General features: G+C 55.1%; 1 protein-coding gene across 9 annotated transcripts in view; it reads left to right on the top strand.

Annotated features, from left to right (window-relative positions):
• Positions 1 to 488: 488 nt before the first annotated feature.
• The window catches only part of ACSL6 (acyl-CoA synthetase long chain family member 6), a 58,441-nt gene continuing 41,935 nt past the window's right edge, over positions 489 to 16,994 (top strand). For 2 of the 9 annotated variants that reach the window (XM_036314565.1, XM_036314566.1), the window contains exon 1: positions 12,580 to 12,677. In XM_036314565.1, coding sequence (XP_036170458.1) covers positions 12,620 to 12,677 — 58 coding nt within the window. In that variant the 5' untranslated portion in view covers positions 12,580 to 12,619. Of the gene's footprint in view, positions 766 to 7,545; positions 7,756 to 11,375; positions 11,531 to 12,406; positions 12,678 to 16,994 lie in introns of those variants that run through there. The other 7 variants (XM_036314567.1, XM_036314568.1, XM_036314573.1 and 4 more) reach the window with 7 other exon arrangements.

Below are 16,994 nucleotides of genomic sequence, written 5' to 3' on the forward strand. Positions count from 1 at the left end.
CTGTGACTCCATGCAAGCCCCTCTGACCTTGGGTGGCCTCAGATCTAAGCTTCCCATAGGGGAGATGTGAGGACTGGCCTAGCTGCCCCTTTGCTAGAGCCTAGATAGAACCTCAACCCCTCTCTCCTCGCTGCCTTGCAGACTTGACACCCAGAGGATCCTGGTATCTGCAAATTCGGGTCCTCCGGTCTGCGTCAGCGGGCGCCGGCCCACAGGCTTGTGTGCTTCCTAGCACAGGTGACCGCGACCCCTCTGCCACCGGACCCTGCCCAGCCAGAAAAGCCAGGCTCGCGCGGGGTAAGATGCGCGCATTGGTGGGGTGGTGAGGCGTCACGCCCCCGCACTGGTCGCCCATGCGCCCCCCTCCTGCCGGTTCCCCCAGAACGCCGGGCCCTGACGTTGGGGGCAGGAGCGGGGCGGAGACGGCAAGTCGGCACTGCGGCCCTCCCCCGCCCGGGGCCTCGGCAGTTCGGCTGCGCCTGCGACTCCAGGGCGCCCTAGACCCCCGCGGGCTGCGGGCAGGGAGGGGCTCCGAGCGCAGCGCGCGGCGCCCTCCCCTCCGGCGGACCGGGCTGCGGCGGCGCGGGAGGGGGCGCTGTGGAGCAGGGGCGGGGGCTAAAAATACCCGGCGGCGGCGCGGCGGCTGCTGGGCTGCGGAGCTGCGGGGCCGTGGGCCAGGGAGGCTGTGCCGGGCCAGGCCGGCCCCGCGGACGGACATGCTGACCTTCTTCCTGGTCTCGGGGGGCTCTCTCTGGCTGTTCGCGGGTAAGTCCCCGCCCTGTCCTTGTCCCTTACCCCCAGCCCCTTCACGCCCTCCCTCCCCCAGGCCTCCCAGGTCGCCACCCCCCAGATTCTGGCGGGCGCCCGGCGGGTTTGGGAAGCAGCTGGGTGGGTCTGCAGAAATTAGGGGCCTTGCTCTCTGCGACCCCACACCGCCCCTCCAGTTCTCGCGGTCCCCTCGCCTTATGGCGAGGACCACCAGGCTAGGCCTTGAGCCCACTCGTCCCCCAAGGCCAAGTCCGGGGACAGACATAGTGCCTCCTTGTCCATCTCTTGGGTCGGAGGTCCCGCAGCAGGTCAGCAACGTAACCAGGACTGACCTGGGGCTTCCTGATCCCAGTAAGGGAGTCTCCTCACTACCCCTCCCTGCCCACCTTCAGCCAGAGCACAAGATTTCAGCAAAGCGGGGTTCGCTTGGCTCCTCAGCTTTGCCCAGGGCTGTGTCCCCATCGCCCCTCACAGGAGGCAGACCCTCACCCCTGCAATCTCTCAGGAGGCTGTGAGGACCTCTTCTGTATCCCTGCTCAGCACTCCTCCCCCTCCCCTCCACTCACACCTGGGGTCTCCCCACAGGCCCGTTTACCCACCAGCTCTGCGGCCTGCACCAGCCCTGCCCTCTGTGAGCCTTCTATTATCTCACTAAATGTCCCCCCACCCCCACCCCCATCACCCTCCTGTGCAGATTCAGCCTGATAATGTATGTGAAATGCTTGAATCTCAAACTGGTCTTAAACCGGACCTAACTCAGAGCAAATGCTCTATGAATGTTAGTGTTTATTATTTTTACATTCAAACAGCAGCCTCAGAGGAGGTAAAAAGATTCCTTTTGAGCCAAAGAAGCGGGGGAGTCTGCCTTTTGGGATTCTTACCTGAAACTTTGCATGTTATTTAATATTCATAGCAAATCCTAGGAGGTTGGTGGTGCTTTCTGCTTTTTACTGAGGCTCAGAGATTAACTGACTTGCCCAAGGTTCCATGGATAGTATCTGGAGGACTGGGGCTCCATCTGAGGTTTTAGCTGATCAATCATTGCTAAGTGCTTGGTGGTATTAGGCCTGAAACTAGAAAGTTGGCGGCCAAGTTTCTCCCACCCACTGCCCACTGCCCCGAGTCTGGCCACAGGGACACCTCCCTGAGCTGGGGACCCGGGGAGGCCTCTCTAATCCCCTTCTCTCCCTAAGCTCCTTCTGTCTGCCAGTGTCCATGCAGGGCCACTCGGGGCCTGATGTGCTCATCCAACAGGCAAGGGCAGGGCTGGAGCTGGATCAGGGGTAAGGAGTAGGAGTTACCAAAAACGACGATGTTAGTAACAGCCACCATTTATTGCCTGGGTGATGGTCTCAGAGCGTTTCCCAAAGTGGCCAGGTGCTTCCCCGAATGGGGAAACTGCCTCACGGAGGGACTGGACAGGACCATGGAGTGGTCAAACAGGGCGACTCTTGGCACAAGTGGCAGCTGCCTCTATCGGGGCCAGACTTCTCAGTGCAAACAGGAATTTCCTCAAAGATGCCACACTTGGTGTAAGAGACAAGTGCACTCATTGGCTAGAACGCCCAGACACACACTGGGACATTCCCAAATCATGTGTCCACTTTGCGTGGGACTTCACTGGGACCCCAGCCTTTCTCGGGGGGCAGAGGCGATTCCTAAGCTACAACTGAGAACATACTCTGCCTTGCAGCTCTCACGATCCTTTGGCCAGCCAGAAACAGGAGACTCCCAAGGTGATGTCACCTTTTAGCAGGGTTATGTGCTTTTTTGCCACAATCTGGCCCCAGGGAGGCAAGACTGCCTCTAAGGAGCCAAGGGAGAGAATGATGGACAAAAAGAGTAGGGGGAGCTGCCTACAGGAGGAATGGTCTATCTGGGAGAGGAAACCATGTGCTCTGAGCCCTGGAAAGCGGGGGCTGCATCTGTCCTGCTCCCACCGAGGAAGCCAGCCCACATTTCACCTGTGTGTTGACTAGTAAACAGGGAAACAGATCAAATAGATCCAGCATGAGTCAGATGCTGTGCCTGGTCTCCGTGCAGTCAGCACTCCAAGGACTGTGGGAGCAATGGGCTGACACTCCTGCCCGCCTATATGACACCATTGTGTAAAGGGGATGTATTTCTAAGAGGGCTCCCCTTTCTCTAGGCTGATGCAGCCCCATGCCCTTGTACAGGGTCCAGTCTGCTCAACCACATGCCCAGCCAGCAGTGACAACTGAGTGGATTTTTGCAGCATTGAGGGGTGTTTGTCAGAGGCAGGGAGGCCACACTCCAGGTGGAGGAAGTTAGGCCAGCAGAGGTGTGGAGTAAGAACCATGGTGGGGGTGGGTCTTCAGGGCCTCGTGACTGGGGAGCCTAGGTTGTAGGTGGAGGATGGAGTCTGGATGGGAGGGGGATTCTGGAGGAGAGGCTTTCATTTAGGGCAGCGGTTCTCAACCCGTGGGTCGCGACCCCTTTGGTGGTAGAACGATCCTTTCACAGGGGTCGCCTAAGACCATCCTGCATATCAGATATTTACATTACGATTCATAACAGTAGCAACATTACAGTTATGAAGTAGCAACGAAAATAATGTTATGGTTGGGTCACAACATGAGGAACTGTATTTAAAGGGCCAGAAGGTTGAGAACCACTGGTTTAGGGGCAGAGAATCCCTTGATTGAGCTGTAGTGGCCAGGCTGAGCCAGCAGGGGAGAGTGCAGCCTGGGAGAGCAGCGGGAGGCCGTCGTGATGTGTATGAAAAGAGATGTGGCCCAAGGTTGGCCCATTTGAGGCTGAGCTCCAGGAAAGGGAAGGTAGGAGGCCTCAACTGTGACCCTGGGGGCTGGCCCTGGTGACAGAGTCTGGTGTGGAGGCAGCTTGCTGTAGGTGTCCAGGGCAGGTGCAGACTTGCGCAGCCTGGCTCAGCTCAGCCCTATCAGCTCTTCCCCCATCCTGGGCTCCCATAAGGGTGGAGGATGGTATGAGGTCTGGGGCCATGCCAGAGGGCCCAGGAAGGCAGCTAGGACCTCGATAGGTGTTGGAACTCCAAGCAGAACAGCTGAGAACATACCTCCCAAAAGAAAGCCTGGATTTGCAGAGGGAGAATTCTGACCTCAGCGCCTTCTCATCCTACCCAGCCTGTGGTAGGATACGGGGTGGTTCAGTGAGAGCTCACTGACACCAGGGGGCAGCAGAGCAGGCCATTTCTGCTCTCTGGATAGTTTTCTGTTCCTTGTGATAAGGCAGTGGTTCTCAACCAGCCCTGGGAATCTAATGTGCAGCCAAGGTTGAGAACCACTGTGATAAGGTCTCGGAGGTTGACCTTCAGAAGGCTGAGTTTGGCTCAGGTGCAGTTGGGACCCAGGGCTGTCCCATACACACAGCAAGCAGGATACGTGAGCACGAAGCTCTGGCTTATTTGCAAAAAGTGGCAAAAGGTATAGGTGTTTGTATGCTAGAAGCTGCACTGTCACGTGGCAGGCACTCAGATATTTGCTGAGTTAAGTACTATGGGTGGGGGGAGTTTTTTACGCGGGAAGTGTTGTTGCAGACATGCTATTTCCCTGAGCACCTACCATGTGTCACGCACTGCGTTCTACCATCCCCAAGCTTTCCTTTCATCTTCCCCACAACACTGCAGTACTGTTATCCCCCATTTAATAGAGCAGGCACGGAGATACAGGGAGGTTCACTGATGAAGCAGCTCCTAAGAGCTGTGAGCCAGACCCCACTGTCAGACTCCCAGTCCAGGGAGGGGCCACCAGGTATGATCAGACAGCGTCTGAACCCCTTCAGCAGGCTTGTCAGTGGGCACAGGCAAGGGAGCGGTCCTTGGACAGGGGACGGTTCAAGAGAGGACAGGTGTGAAGTGACAAGAGGAGTGGCTGGCACATAGGAAAGGACTCATTAGTGTTAGCTAAAGTTATAATAACGTGAGTCAGGCCTTCTTGAAAGGGGGTATAGGCTTCTACCCAGAAAGGACAGGGAAGAAAAGGCATTCCGGGCAGACAGACCCTTGTGAGGAAAGATTGGCAATAAGAATGAGGAACATACTCAGTGAGCTCACCAGGGCTGGTCTCTGCAGGCCCTAGAATGCCAGGCCAGGCAGCATGGACTTCATTCTGCGTTGTCACTGCATCAAGGACATACAGCCCAAACTGGGCACGTGGACAGCTAAGGTGGCACTGTCCCTGCACCCCATGAGCCGTATGCATCCCTGGTGGCACACATCCCACTGAACTACAGCCTTTGGCCTCCTCCACTAGCCCTTTGATCTTCTTGAGGGCAGGGCCAAGGTGTCTCCTCTCTATGCTCCAATCCAGGGCTGGGCACACGGTGTGCATCAGCATAATTGCATACATGACTAATATGAGAAGTTCCCTGAGAATAGCTTATTTTAATAACTGGAGGCCTGGTGCATGAGATTCGTGCATGGGGGGAAGGGGGTCCCTCAGCCCAGCCTGCACCCTGTAGCAGTCCGGGATCCCTTGGGGGATGTCCCCCTGCCTGCTTAGGCTTGATCCCTGGTGGAATCAGGCCAAGCTGGCAGTCAGACATCCCTCTTGCAGTCTGGGGCTCTTGCAGTCTGGGACCCTTCACTCCTTACTGCCCGCCTGCAGTAGAGGTGGGAGAGGCTCCCACCATCGCCATTGCATTCACCAGCCATGAGCCTGGCTTCTGGCTGAGCAGCGCTCCCCATGTGCAAGCACACTGACCACCAGGGGGCAGCTCCTGCATTGAGCTTCTTCTCCCTGGTGGTTAGTGCATGTCATAGCGACTGGCCGTTCTGCTGTTTGGTCGATTTGCATATTACACTTTTATTATATAGGATAGGATTATGTATTTTACAAGCTGTTTTCTCACCACAAGTCGATTAACAAACAACAAACCTTGAGTGTGCTCCTCCTAAGGGCCAGGCTCTATGCCAGATGGGTGTCGATGCCCGTATGCTAGAAGCAGTAGGGGAAAGCAGGTGTGAACTCCTGGCAGGTCAGTCTTCACTGGACAACTCTTAGTGCTGAGAACCCAGGACAGAGGAGGAGCTGTTTGATGGATGAATGAATTAATGATGGAACCTGCAGCTGCAGGGTGACTGGTTTCATCATTCATAGTGTCTCTGAGGACAAGATCCTATTGTTTCCTTAGAGCTCCAAGTTCCCAGTCTCCTAGTAGGCTGGGAGCTCTGGCCAAGCAGAGCTGAAAGGAGGCCCTAGTCAAGGTCTGCAGCTCACTGGATGGTCTAGTGAGATGACTCCATCCCCTGCCTTGGCCGGGCCAGAGCCCCCCCCCGAACCCCCCCTGGACCCCAGGATGGGAGCACTGTGAGTGAGATGCTACTTTGGACCCTGGGAGTTACTTCAGCATGCACGGGGTGGTTCCCCATCATCGCCCAGCTACTCTCGGAGCCCATGGTCGGTGTGGTCATTCCCAGACCTAGTTCCTTTGTGTGGCTTCTGATTCATGTGAGGTTTGGGGCCTGTGACAGGCCGAAGTGGGAAGATGGGAAGTGGGCTGGGACAAATTCTGAGCCAAGCTGAGCTAGCTATTTTGAGATCCAATCTGTAATCTCAGAGCCTGAAGGATTTCAAATTCCAAGAAGTCCCACCTGTGTCTATTCACCTGCTCTTCCTGGAGACACCTTTATTTTAGCAACGGCTACTCCCAGCATTTTGCTGGGGGGTGTCTGTGGAGACTTGGGTGTGGCTGGCTTCCGGTTTGCCATCTGCCCATTCAGACATGCATTCTAAGATAGCTATCTCCTGGGGCTGTAGAGCAGGAAGCCAGGCCAGAATGGTGCCAGTGAGGGAACAATCAGCATCTCAGTTTCAGATCCTGGGATAAGCAAATCTGGGATGGCACCTGTTGGGCCAGGAACAGACCTAGTGATTGATGGCTATTGGAGGAATGAGAGAGCACAGGTTGAATGAGCAGCTCTGGGACAGATCGCACTAATCAACCCTGCCAGGAACCCTGCCTTCCTCCCAGGACCCTGCAGCCTGGCCCACTCCCAGGACCCTGCAGCCTGGAGGTGGGGCCCAGCAGCATTTGGTCCTGTGACAAAGTCCTGTTTTTGCCTCCATTGTTGGGTCTAAGATTCCCCTGTGGGGCTCCTCCTGACCACCAACCCTTGTCCCAGCCGTGGCAATAAACAGTCCTTGGCAGATCCTGCCAAGTAGGCAGAAGGGCACTGGGAGGGACAGTGAAGTCAACCAGAGATAGGACAGCAAGGCAGCTAGAGGCTACACACACACTGACCGAGATGGGGATGAGAAAGCAGTCAGAGCTTGGACAGAGAGAGCAGCAAGGTTGGATGTGGGCCAGCCAGTGAGACTGGACAGGAAGGTGGCTAGAGGCTGGGATGGCGAGGCCCTAAAGTCCAATGAGAGGTAGACAGTCATCAGCACAGACAAAGGGCACTCAGCTGGGACCCATCCAGGCCTGCGTGACCCCTTCACTTTGGAAGGGGCAGTGCTCTGGCCCTTAGAACTTGGCTGCATGAAGCCACCTAGACCCAAGGACCCTGTTTAGTGGCTGGGGAACTGCAGTATTAATGGTGAACTTTAGTACCTTCCAGCAGGTTGGATGTGGTTCTCAAGGGACACCTTCGACTCACCTGTCCTCAGCCCCCACCCTGCCTGCAGGCTGTCTCCCAAAGCCCGGCTCTGTCTGGGGTGGCAGAGGGAAAGGGATGTGGGCGGGGGGCGGGGAGGGGGGCGCGGGGCGGGTGTCTTCCCCTGGCCAGTGGGCTGGTGGAAGAATTGGGTCCATGTGTCTCTGATATCCTTGCCGTAGGTCAGACAGCAGGGAAGCCTGCGACCTGTGAAGCCCCCTTTCCATCTGAAGTGTCCTTTCTCCTCCTCCCCGGGGCGTGAGCTCTCTGCACACAGTGTGGCCCCAACTAATAACAGGAAGATCTGAGGAGAGAAGCAACTGGCTGGTCATCAGAGATGGGCACTTTTTTGGGCGGAGAGGCTGACGAGGCCCGTTTCTCCTGGATTGCAGGTCTGTGGTGTGTCCACCGACCCTCCTGTTGGTTCAGAATTCCTTCTTAAGTGGTTTTGTCTTAAATTGCCTCTCAGACTAAATGGTCTTCCGTGTCACTGTCTCCTATTAACGGAACTTGGTAGCATGCTCTGTTGGGTTCAAGATTGTGGTTAATGGACAGCTCCTGGTGACCCAGGGTGTCAGCAAGGCAGCATTTCTGAACAAGATTGAAGTTTGACCTTGTCGTGCTGTCTCTGTTGAGGATGGAGTCCAAGCTCTGGAGTGTTCCAGAAGCTGGTGATGGCACACACAGGGCTCTGGGTTACCACAAACCCCACCCACGTCGCAAGGGCACCGGTGGCAGCAGCACTGTGCGCGGCAGGCGGAAGACCCATGTGGCCTCCAGCCTAGAGCCCTCTCTGTGCACTGCAAGGCCTCGTGTTTAACATCACACTTTCTTTCACAATTCCTTCTCCACCATGAGACTTACCCAAGTTTCCTTATATAAAAATAAAGGTTGCTACCCCAGGCCCATCCAGCCTTATTTCTGAAAAGGACAGAACCAACAGCGCATCCGAATGGGGCCATCCCGTTTCTTGGTCCCACTGCCCTGACCTGACGGGTGCTTTCTTCAGAAGCCACAGAGCCTCCGGCTCCTCTGGGAAATGATGGGCCAGTGAGAATCCAAGTGATGGTGCTCTCGGTGGGTCAGCGGGAGCAACGCCTAACAGCCTTCCCGGGCCAGCCAGGGCCTCATTTTGCTTTGGTCTGAAAGAGATTTTTGTTTTCCGGTGAGAACAGCCCCAGCCTGGACGGGCCGGAGCCAGTGGCAGGAATACAAACCCTTTTATGTGACAGGCCCAGAGCGGAGAGACGCAGGCCTGCCAGCAGCAGGCCCTCCCCTGCCTCTCCTTCCATTCACCCTGGCCTGGAAAAGGAGGCCTGAGTCCTCAGTGCTCCCTGCCCAGCTGAGCCTGGCATTAACTCTGTGGATGCCATGGGTTCGTACTGGCCAACAACAGGACCCGGCAGCCGGAGGGCAGTGAGGGGTGGCAGCAGCTACGATGTGGCCCTGGCCTCCTGACGAGTGAATCAAGAGGTGGCAGAGTCCCATCCACCAGCACAGCATTCGCTGAACTGAGTGAGATTCAGACTTGCTTCTGCTTGTGGCATTCAGGAGAGGAACGTCCCCCTGGGGAAGTCAGAAAAATGAAGCTGTATCCAATGTGCAGAAAATTTACCTTTAACCAAAAGCAAAACTCTCTTTTCTCTGCTCGTTGCCTGTTCTATGAAAAAAACAATGACACCTGGGATGGTGGGTGTAGGACCCTTGTTGGCTTCTGGCTGCAGCAGCCGTCCCTTTGGCGGGGATCTAAGGGCACAGCTTGCCTAGGGCACTTTTGCATCCTGAAACCCCAGGGTACCAGGTCAGGTGAGTGCCATTAGCCTGTGGCTCTGATTTCAAAGGCATGAGGCGTATAGACAGTACCAACCACAACCTTTTCCTTCTGCAGCTACATGGCATCCTCCCAGCCTCAGCTTCCTGCCCCTGTCCTCAGTGCAGCCAGGCCTCTGCCTCCTTCCCAGGAGCCCAACACCTTACAGGCTCTTCCTGTGACTGAACAGCCCACCTCTGTCACTCTGTCCATTTCTCAGAACTCTCCTTCCTACCCTGCTCCTCATCCTCTCTTTGCTCCTCGTCTATGGGGATGGGCTTTAGGTTTTGTCTTGTGTGTGTTGCTCCTCAAACAGGGCATTCCCAGATGCTCCTGAGTGGAAAAAGTGAGCAAGCAAAGCCCTCCCTTGCTCCCCCAGCTCAATGGCCCCAACCATATCTGAACAGGACCCTCCCTACTTTAAGGAATGTCCCATCAGTTGGAGGAGGTCACATCCTGTACCCTGCGGCCTGGCCACCTGCAGTTGAGCTCTGAGAGCCTGGCCCTGCCCCGAGCAACCCATGTTCCCTTTACTGAGCTTCAACTTGTAGGGCTTGCAGTGTGTCCTCTGTCTGGCCCTGTGGTGGAAACAGATCGCTGCTCCTGAGGCCAGGACCCTGGCAGCCCTAACGTGGACCAGCTGGTGGGAAAGAGGATCACGTTGCAGCCCAGGATTTGGCTGGCTGCAGAGCGGGGCCTGGCCAGGGGGGTTCCGTCTGCTTGTGTTGTGCCATGGCCCTCGCCAGGACCCCAGGGCTGTCCCAGGGCTTGGTGTGGAAAGAAGGGCAATGAGGCCAAGACTCGTCTACACCATCCGTCCTGGTCACCATCGTACCCTGGAAATATTTCCAAAGGGAGTGTTGCCACTGTCAGCCTCTGCTGCTCATCTTTGCTCTGAGAATTTTGTTGGGCCTGATTTGTAGTAACGTTTATCTCAGAGCTTATGAAAGACACTGTGTTTCCCTTTGCTCCTCTGTTCTCAAGGCTATTTATAATTTTCCGTTCCTGAAAGTGTTGTGTGAGCCTGGCTTCCCAATGCTGTGGTCATGTGGGCCCATGGTCCCTGACCAGGTCTTAGGGTGAGTGAGATTCTGCGATGGTGCTCGTATGAGGATGTGGGGATGGGACGAGGCCGTGGAGGCTGCCTCCCACACCGAGTGAATTGCTACGAGGAGTCATGTTCCCAGGGAGTTCGAGCTCGCTGGGACAGTGGCCCTGCACAATGGTCAGGCACAGCCAACCTCAGTTGGACCTTTCCACATTCAAGAGGCTTAATTGAACCTTCAGAGCTATAATCAGGCTCCTCTGGGAAGCCCTGTGGGTGAGCCACCCTGTAACCCAGCAACCCGGAATCATGGGCCCATCTCTCCTGGGGGATGTGAGTGGGGCTCGGGGAGGCTCTCCGCCCAGCTCTGCCCCAATCATTTGTGGTTCTGCTACTCTAATTAAAGCCCAAGAGGAAGATGGAGGGAAAGCCCCTCTCACTGCTTAGATTGGTGTGAGTCCTGTGTGGACAGGGTGGATGCTGGGCCAAGGTCAGGATGATGGTGAGATTCGTGCTTTTTTTTTTTTTAACCTAGCAACTGGGTCACACAGTTCCTGTGCAGAATTGCTGTGGCTCCATGGCCCTGGCATTCTGTGTAGTTTTCTGTCAGCCAGGTCCTTGGTTGTGTGCACTGGATTTCCTCTCCCAGAAGCAACCCTAAGCAGCATTAAAGCAGCGGTTCTCAACCTGTGGGCCACGACCCCTTTGGGGGTCGAACGACCCTTTCACAGGGGTCGCCTAAGACCATCCTGCATATCAGATATTTACATTACGGTTCATAACAGTAGCAACATTACAGTTATGAAGTAGCAACGAAAATAATTTTATGGTTGGGTCACAACATGAGAAACTGTATTTAAAGGGCCAGAAGGTTGAGAACCACTGTATTAAAGGAAGCTTTTGTCTTATTTGAAGACATCTCTGAATGGGGACCTGCCAAAAAGGAAGGGGAAGGGCTTTGTGGGCCAAAGGTGGGTCCTCGGGCATTTGTGCATTTAAAGCTTCCTGCAGGTGATTGGGGGAGGCTGTGTCCGGGGCCTAGAGAGGCTTGTGCCAAATTTCCGGGGAGGACAGCTGGTGCAGGAAGCTCTCTCAGGTCATGGGTTGAGCAATAGACCTGCATCAGCCCCGGGGAAGATGTTGCAAGGTCTGTGGGCTCTAAAGTTGCCAGGCAGGTTTACAAACCGCTCTCAAGAGGGAGCTCAGAGCACCGGGATGCTGGGATGATCTGAGATGGTCTTGATACAGAGGAGGTGAGCTGGATTTGGGTGGACAACAGTGGCTGGTCCTGGAAGGCTCGGAAGAACCCATTGTGAGTAGGGCCTGGAGAGGGTGGGGGGTGAGCTGGGCCCTATAGCCTGGACTTGCCTTTTCCTCTCTAGCAGTGGCCATCGCATGCCTACTGTGTGCACAGCCACACGCTGACCATGGAAGTAGGCTTGAGAATAGCCCATACCAGATCCTCCTCATCCCTTTCTCTGTGGAAACAGACCTTGCAGGAGTGATGTCCTGAGAGTCCCTCGGACCTCAGTGTCCCAGTCTGTCTGCCAAAAGTGCCCAGGGAGCTCAGAACTTAGTTTTGGTTCCAGCAGGCCCAGGTGTGGATTTCCAGCTCCAGGACGGCCATCCCCCTAGAAGCCAGGAAAATCTCTCCAGGCAGGTATTAGGAGGACGGCTGTGCTGCCCGGGGTCTCCGAGCAGATGTTTTATCTGCCACTGTGCCCGGTTTCCTTCCTCTCCCCAAGTAGACTGGTTGTGACCTTGTGGGGGTGGAGAGAGGAGGAGCCGCTGGGAGGGGCTCGAGGTGGAGTCTCCTAGGCAAGATGCAGGCCTCCTTCAGCACCCGAGACCTGGCATCCCCACCCCCATTCCCACTCCTTCCCACCCTCACCACTCCTTCCAGCTAAAGGTCCCCAGCCCGTGGCTCAGGCCCTGCCCCTAGTTGGTGTCACAGATGGATGTGTAAAGAGGCTTTGTCCTAAGCAACCCATTTGGCAGACTCCAGGACTGAAGGGGGTAGGTGGCATGCAGAGGGGTGTGAATTGAGGCTCCTGCAAAGTGGCAGAGTGGGGGTTAAGGCTGGGTTGCTTGGCTCTGAGTTGATCTGAGCTAGCGCCGCCCAGTGTGCAGATGAAGGGGGGGCCAGAGGGGCCCTTGAGGGACCAGAATCTTCTCATAGACCTGCTCTCTGCCCCCGGCCCTGCCAGATCTGCTCCCACGGCTGCCAGGGAGCCTCTGCCACCACTGCTAACGCCTCCAATACCACCCAGCTTCTCAGAGCAGGCGGCCTTTGCTGTCGGCCATCCCCAGGAGGGCAGACTTGGGGCAGGGCCTTCGCCACTTTTGTGCTTTGATCAAGATGTGGTAAGCTCTCCTCCTGGGCCCCACACGTCCTTTATAAATGGAGGCTGGTACTAGTGGGACCAGCTCAGCCACCTCCCCAGGAGCCCGCGGAAAAGGTAGGATGTGAATGCAAGTGCTTCTGCAAGTTGTTTTTGTGCCCTGATGGCTGGCAAAGGGATGGAGCAGTGGTTCTCAACCTTCCTAATGCCGCGACCCTTTAATACAGTTCCTCATGTTGTGGTGACCCCCAACCATAAAATTATTTTCGTTGCTACTTCATAACTGTAATTTTGCTACTGTTATGAATCGTGATGTAAATATCTGATATGCAGGATGTATTTTCATTGTTACAAATTGAACATAATTAAAGCATAGTGATTAATCACAAAAACAATATGTAATTATATATGTGTTTTCTGATGGTCTTAGGCAACCGCTGTGAAAGGGTCGTTCGACCCCCAAAGGGGTCGCGACCCAAAGGTTGAGAACCGCTGGGATGGAGGAACCTCTTCAACTAACTACTGTCTACTGAGTGTTTCCCTTTCTGTGTGCCTGGTACCGCACTCTCTGTCCATAGCTTGTTTGAGATGAGGTCCAGAGGGTGAAATGTCTTGTTCAAAGTCATACAGTTATCAAGAGTCTGAGTCAGGGTTTGGACCCAGGTCAGTCCAGCACCAGAACTCCCTTGGGGCCCTTTCCCTAGCTCATTTGTTGGGGACCCTAGGCCCTAGAAGAGATGGTGATTCCTCCCCTCTCCCCCACCAGCTAGTCATTGGGAGTTGGGCAGGTTCTTTGATGATCTGGTGGCTTGCCTTGTGCTTCCCCACCCTTTCTGAAGGCCTCAGAGGTTTTCAGAAACCCTGGGCTGCGTCACAATACCCCTCTCCACTGTAGGCTGACACAGAGATGAAGTTGGGGTGATTCTAAGCGGAGGGAAGAATCTGAGGATCATGGAGGGTCTCAGTGCCAGCATGAGGAGTTAGGACTTTTGTCCTATTGCAGTGGAGAGCCAGATGAGGTTTTCGAGCAGAAGTGTGATAGGATCACATCTGTGTATTGGGGAAGTAACTTTGGTATCGGTGTAAGCACTGATCAGAGCCAGGAGATGGGTGAGGAGGCTGGTGCGGGAGTCTGGACTGTGCTCAGTGGTGGCTGCACCAGGCAGGGGCTATGGGGGTGGAGAGAATGGTCAGTTTGAGAGGTTTAGGAGGTAGTGCTTATGGAGCCATTGAGCTAGATTATGAGGTCTAGAGTGTTGGGCTTAGAAGGCTAGACCAGCAGAGGGTTCTTGAAGCCCAGCCATGGGCCGCAGGGCCATCTCCACAGGGAGGTGCTCTGAGTGGGGCTTTGCCTCCATCACTCTGACACCTTGGAGCCACCATACTTCCTGCCAGGGCCCCCTTCTTCCCATTCCCTCCCTCCCTGGATTTTGAGAGCTACGACTTCACCACCCACCTTCCATGTGCCCTGAGTCAGCAGAGGACATGGTGAGTGGGGGAGTCCTAGGTCCCCCCAACCTGTTAACACCACTTGGTTTTTGGACTCGTCTGTGTTGTAGAAGAGGAGGCTAGTTCCTACCTAGGGCTGGGTTCTCCTGCCAGGTAAATATTTACAAACACTCACAGCCGCTCACTTGGCAACACCAGCACTACTGAGGGTCCCTTGGGTGCCCCCCCAACCCCATGCCCCAGGCTGCTGCAACCAGGATCCCCTTCTGGGCATGGAAGGAGGCAGCCATGGCTGGACCCCAGGGACCACCAAACCCCACCCCAGGTGGGCAGAGAGGGTGTGGAGGTCGGAGGAGGCAAAGGCCCTGTGATGTAATGAGATGAGACCAGACTCCCAGGCCTAGGTTTGCCCTACCCCTTGCCAACGGCTTGGTGGCTCAGGCTGGCTCTGAGGCCCATGTCGTTAGAGGACATGAATTTTCAGTTCTGCCCAACAATAGCTCCCAGGTCTGAAGGGAATCTCAGGGTAAATGCAAGCAGTTGCGACTGTGTCTGAGAAGACAAGTGAGCCTGGAAGAATGACACCCTCTGGTCACTGCCCAGCCAAAGAGCGGTACAAGGCCAGCCTCTGGGTAGAGGAGCTGCCGCCACCTGGAGACCTCCTTAGTGGTAGGTACTAAGTAAGAGCCCGGGGAAGAGTGGGTGGCCAAGCCCTTTCCATCACCTGCCATCACCCCAGGTGAGTGGGCTGGGGGGAGAAGGACCCAGCCTTGAGAAGACAGCAAGTTCTTGATGTGAGGCCAGAAGGGAGCCCACCCACAGAGTGCGCATGCCAAAGGACAGTGACTGGCCTAACCGGCTTGGTCCTACTTACAGGCTCTGGTGGCCCAGTGCGGCCCCCTGCCTTCTACAGCCTGGGCCTGGGCTCTTCTGAGCAGAACTGGAGCTGGGTTTTTGTTGGTTCAGCACCACTGCAAAGGAGAGCATGGGTTGTGGGTATGGACGGTGCAGTGTTGGCAGGGGAGGGGTGGCAGTACAGTGCAAGGCAGTGGTTTGGGAGGCTGTTATCTGGGGCTCGAGTCCTGGCTCCCTCACTCGCTGACTGTGTACCTGTAAATGGTAGGTAATTTCTTCAATGGAGTCTCTGTGTTCCCCACTTTATAATAAGTCCAGGGAGCTGTTGTGAGGATCCAACAGTGCAGTGTATAGGCAAGGGCTTCCCAAGCCCTAGGAATTCAGGAAGTTTAGACAAGTTCTGTTCCCTCTCCTGGGGACTGTCACTCTTTGGTGAAAGCTCAGTACATCTGGGAGACCAGCTTCAGACTTGTGGCATTGACCCTTGTATAAGATTTCATGTGTTCAGGACTTTTTCCTGAATAGAAGATTGAGTTTGCTAAGTGTTCAATGAACTCTCTCAACTCCAGCCTTTGTATATTTGCTTCCCTCTGCTTAGGACACCCTTCTCTTTTGATCCTTCTGTCTTGGCCAAAAGCCTGCTGTGAGCCCCTACACCTGAACTGGGCACCTCCTCTGGCTCTTCATGCCTGATCACAGCCCAAATCAACTGCATAGCACTGTCCGCTTCCTCATGTATCTTCCCCAGGGGACTGAAAGCAGGCCCACATCTGGCTTATCCCAGTGCCTAACACTGAGCTAGATGAGAGTGCGGACCTCTAGGTGAATGCATGGGTGGGTGAGTGGATGGATGGGTAGATGGGTAGGTAAGTGGGTAGGTGAATAAGTGGATGGGAGGTAGGTGGGGAAATGGATGGGTGGGTAGGTGAGTGGATGAATGGGTGAATGGGTAGGTGGATGAATGGATGGGTAGGTGGATGGGTGTGAGTGGGTAGATGGATGGGTGGGTGGGTGGGTGGATTGATGAGTGAGTGGGTGGATGGGTGGTGAGTGGGTAGGTGAAAGAGGGTATGGACAATGGATGGATGGATGGATGGATGAATGGATGGATGGATGGCTTTGGCCATTGTGGGCTGTACTCTGTGAAAACCCCAGCATTGTAGCAGATGCCACAAATGCCCATGTTCAATTATAGCTTAGAGCCTGTGAGCAACTGACAAGGCCCAGGGACTGGTGATAGAGAGGTTCCAGGATTTTCTCTAAACTTTTGGAACCAAATAGCTGAGCTTTTAGGGGCTTGGCAGGGACTTCTTGGGGCTTGGCTTCCCAGCCCACTGAGTTAGTTTCGCCCATTAGGTAAAACGTCAATCAGCTCAGCGTCCGACCCGAGTGCTTGTGGGATATCTGATGGGCCTGGCTGTGACTTGGTCTCTTCATCTGCATCTTAAGGAAGTAAATGTCCCAAGGAAGCAAGGTGGCCAACTGGTCAGGACCCTCTGCAGAGCAGTTTGCCTTGATGAATTCACTGTGGTCCATAGCTGAGCCTCTGCTTTGCAGATGAAGAACCTTGATTTGATCATATGCCAGGAGCGGTTCAATCCTCAGAACTGATCTAGCTCAAGGAGGCTGCTGGTAAAACTGGATTTCTGGCTCAGGAATTCAGAGAGATGCTCTGGCTGGCTAGGGGCTCACTTTCTCTGCTCTCTAGGAGCACCCAGAGCCTCTGGGCACCCAGGATTCAGACAGCCACTGTACCATCAGTAGAGCATAAGCTCCTGTGGGGCCACAGTGCCTGGGCCCAGCCACCTCTGCCCAGTGCTTGGACCAGCCTGGCTGAGCAGCCTCCTTGGTCTGACAAGCAACCCCTTAGCCATCTCTTTAGTCCCAGCATGTCTCTAACTATGCCAGATACAGTATAAGGAACTTGACATGCCTGAGTGATCCTACCCTATTTTAAAGAAGGGGAAGTGGAGGTCCAGAGAGGTAGAATATGCTCAACCTTGCGTAGCTTCTAAGTCAGCGGTTCTCAACCTGTGGGTCACAACCCCTTTGGGGGTCGAACAACTTTTTCACAGGGGTCGCCTAAGACCATCGGAAAACACATATATAATTACATATTGTTTTTGTGAT

The sequence above is a fragment of the Myotis myotis genome, unplaced genomic scaffold (genome assembly GCF_014108235.1).
Source record: "Myotis myotis isolate mMyoMyo1 unplaced genomic scaffold, mMyoMyo1.p scaffold_m19_p_6, whole genome shotgun sequence".
In the NCBI taxonomy this organism is placed as follows: Eukaryota; Metazoa; Chordata; class Mammalia; order Chiroptera; family Vespertilionidae; genus Myotis; species Myotis myotis.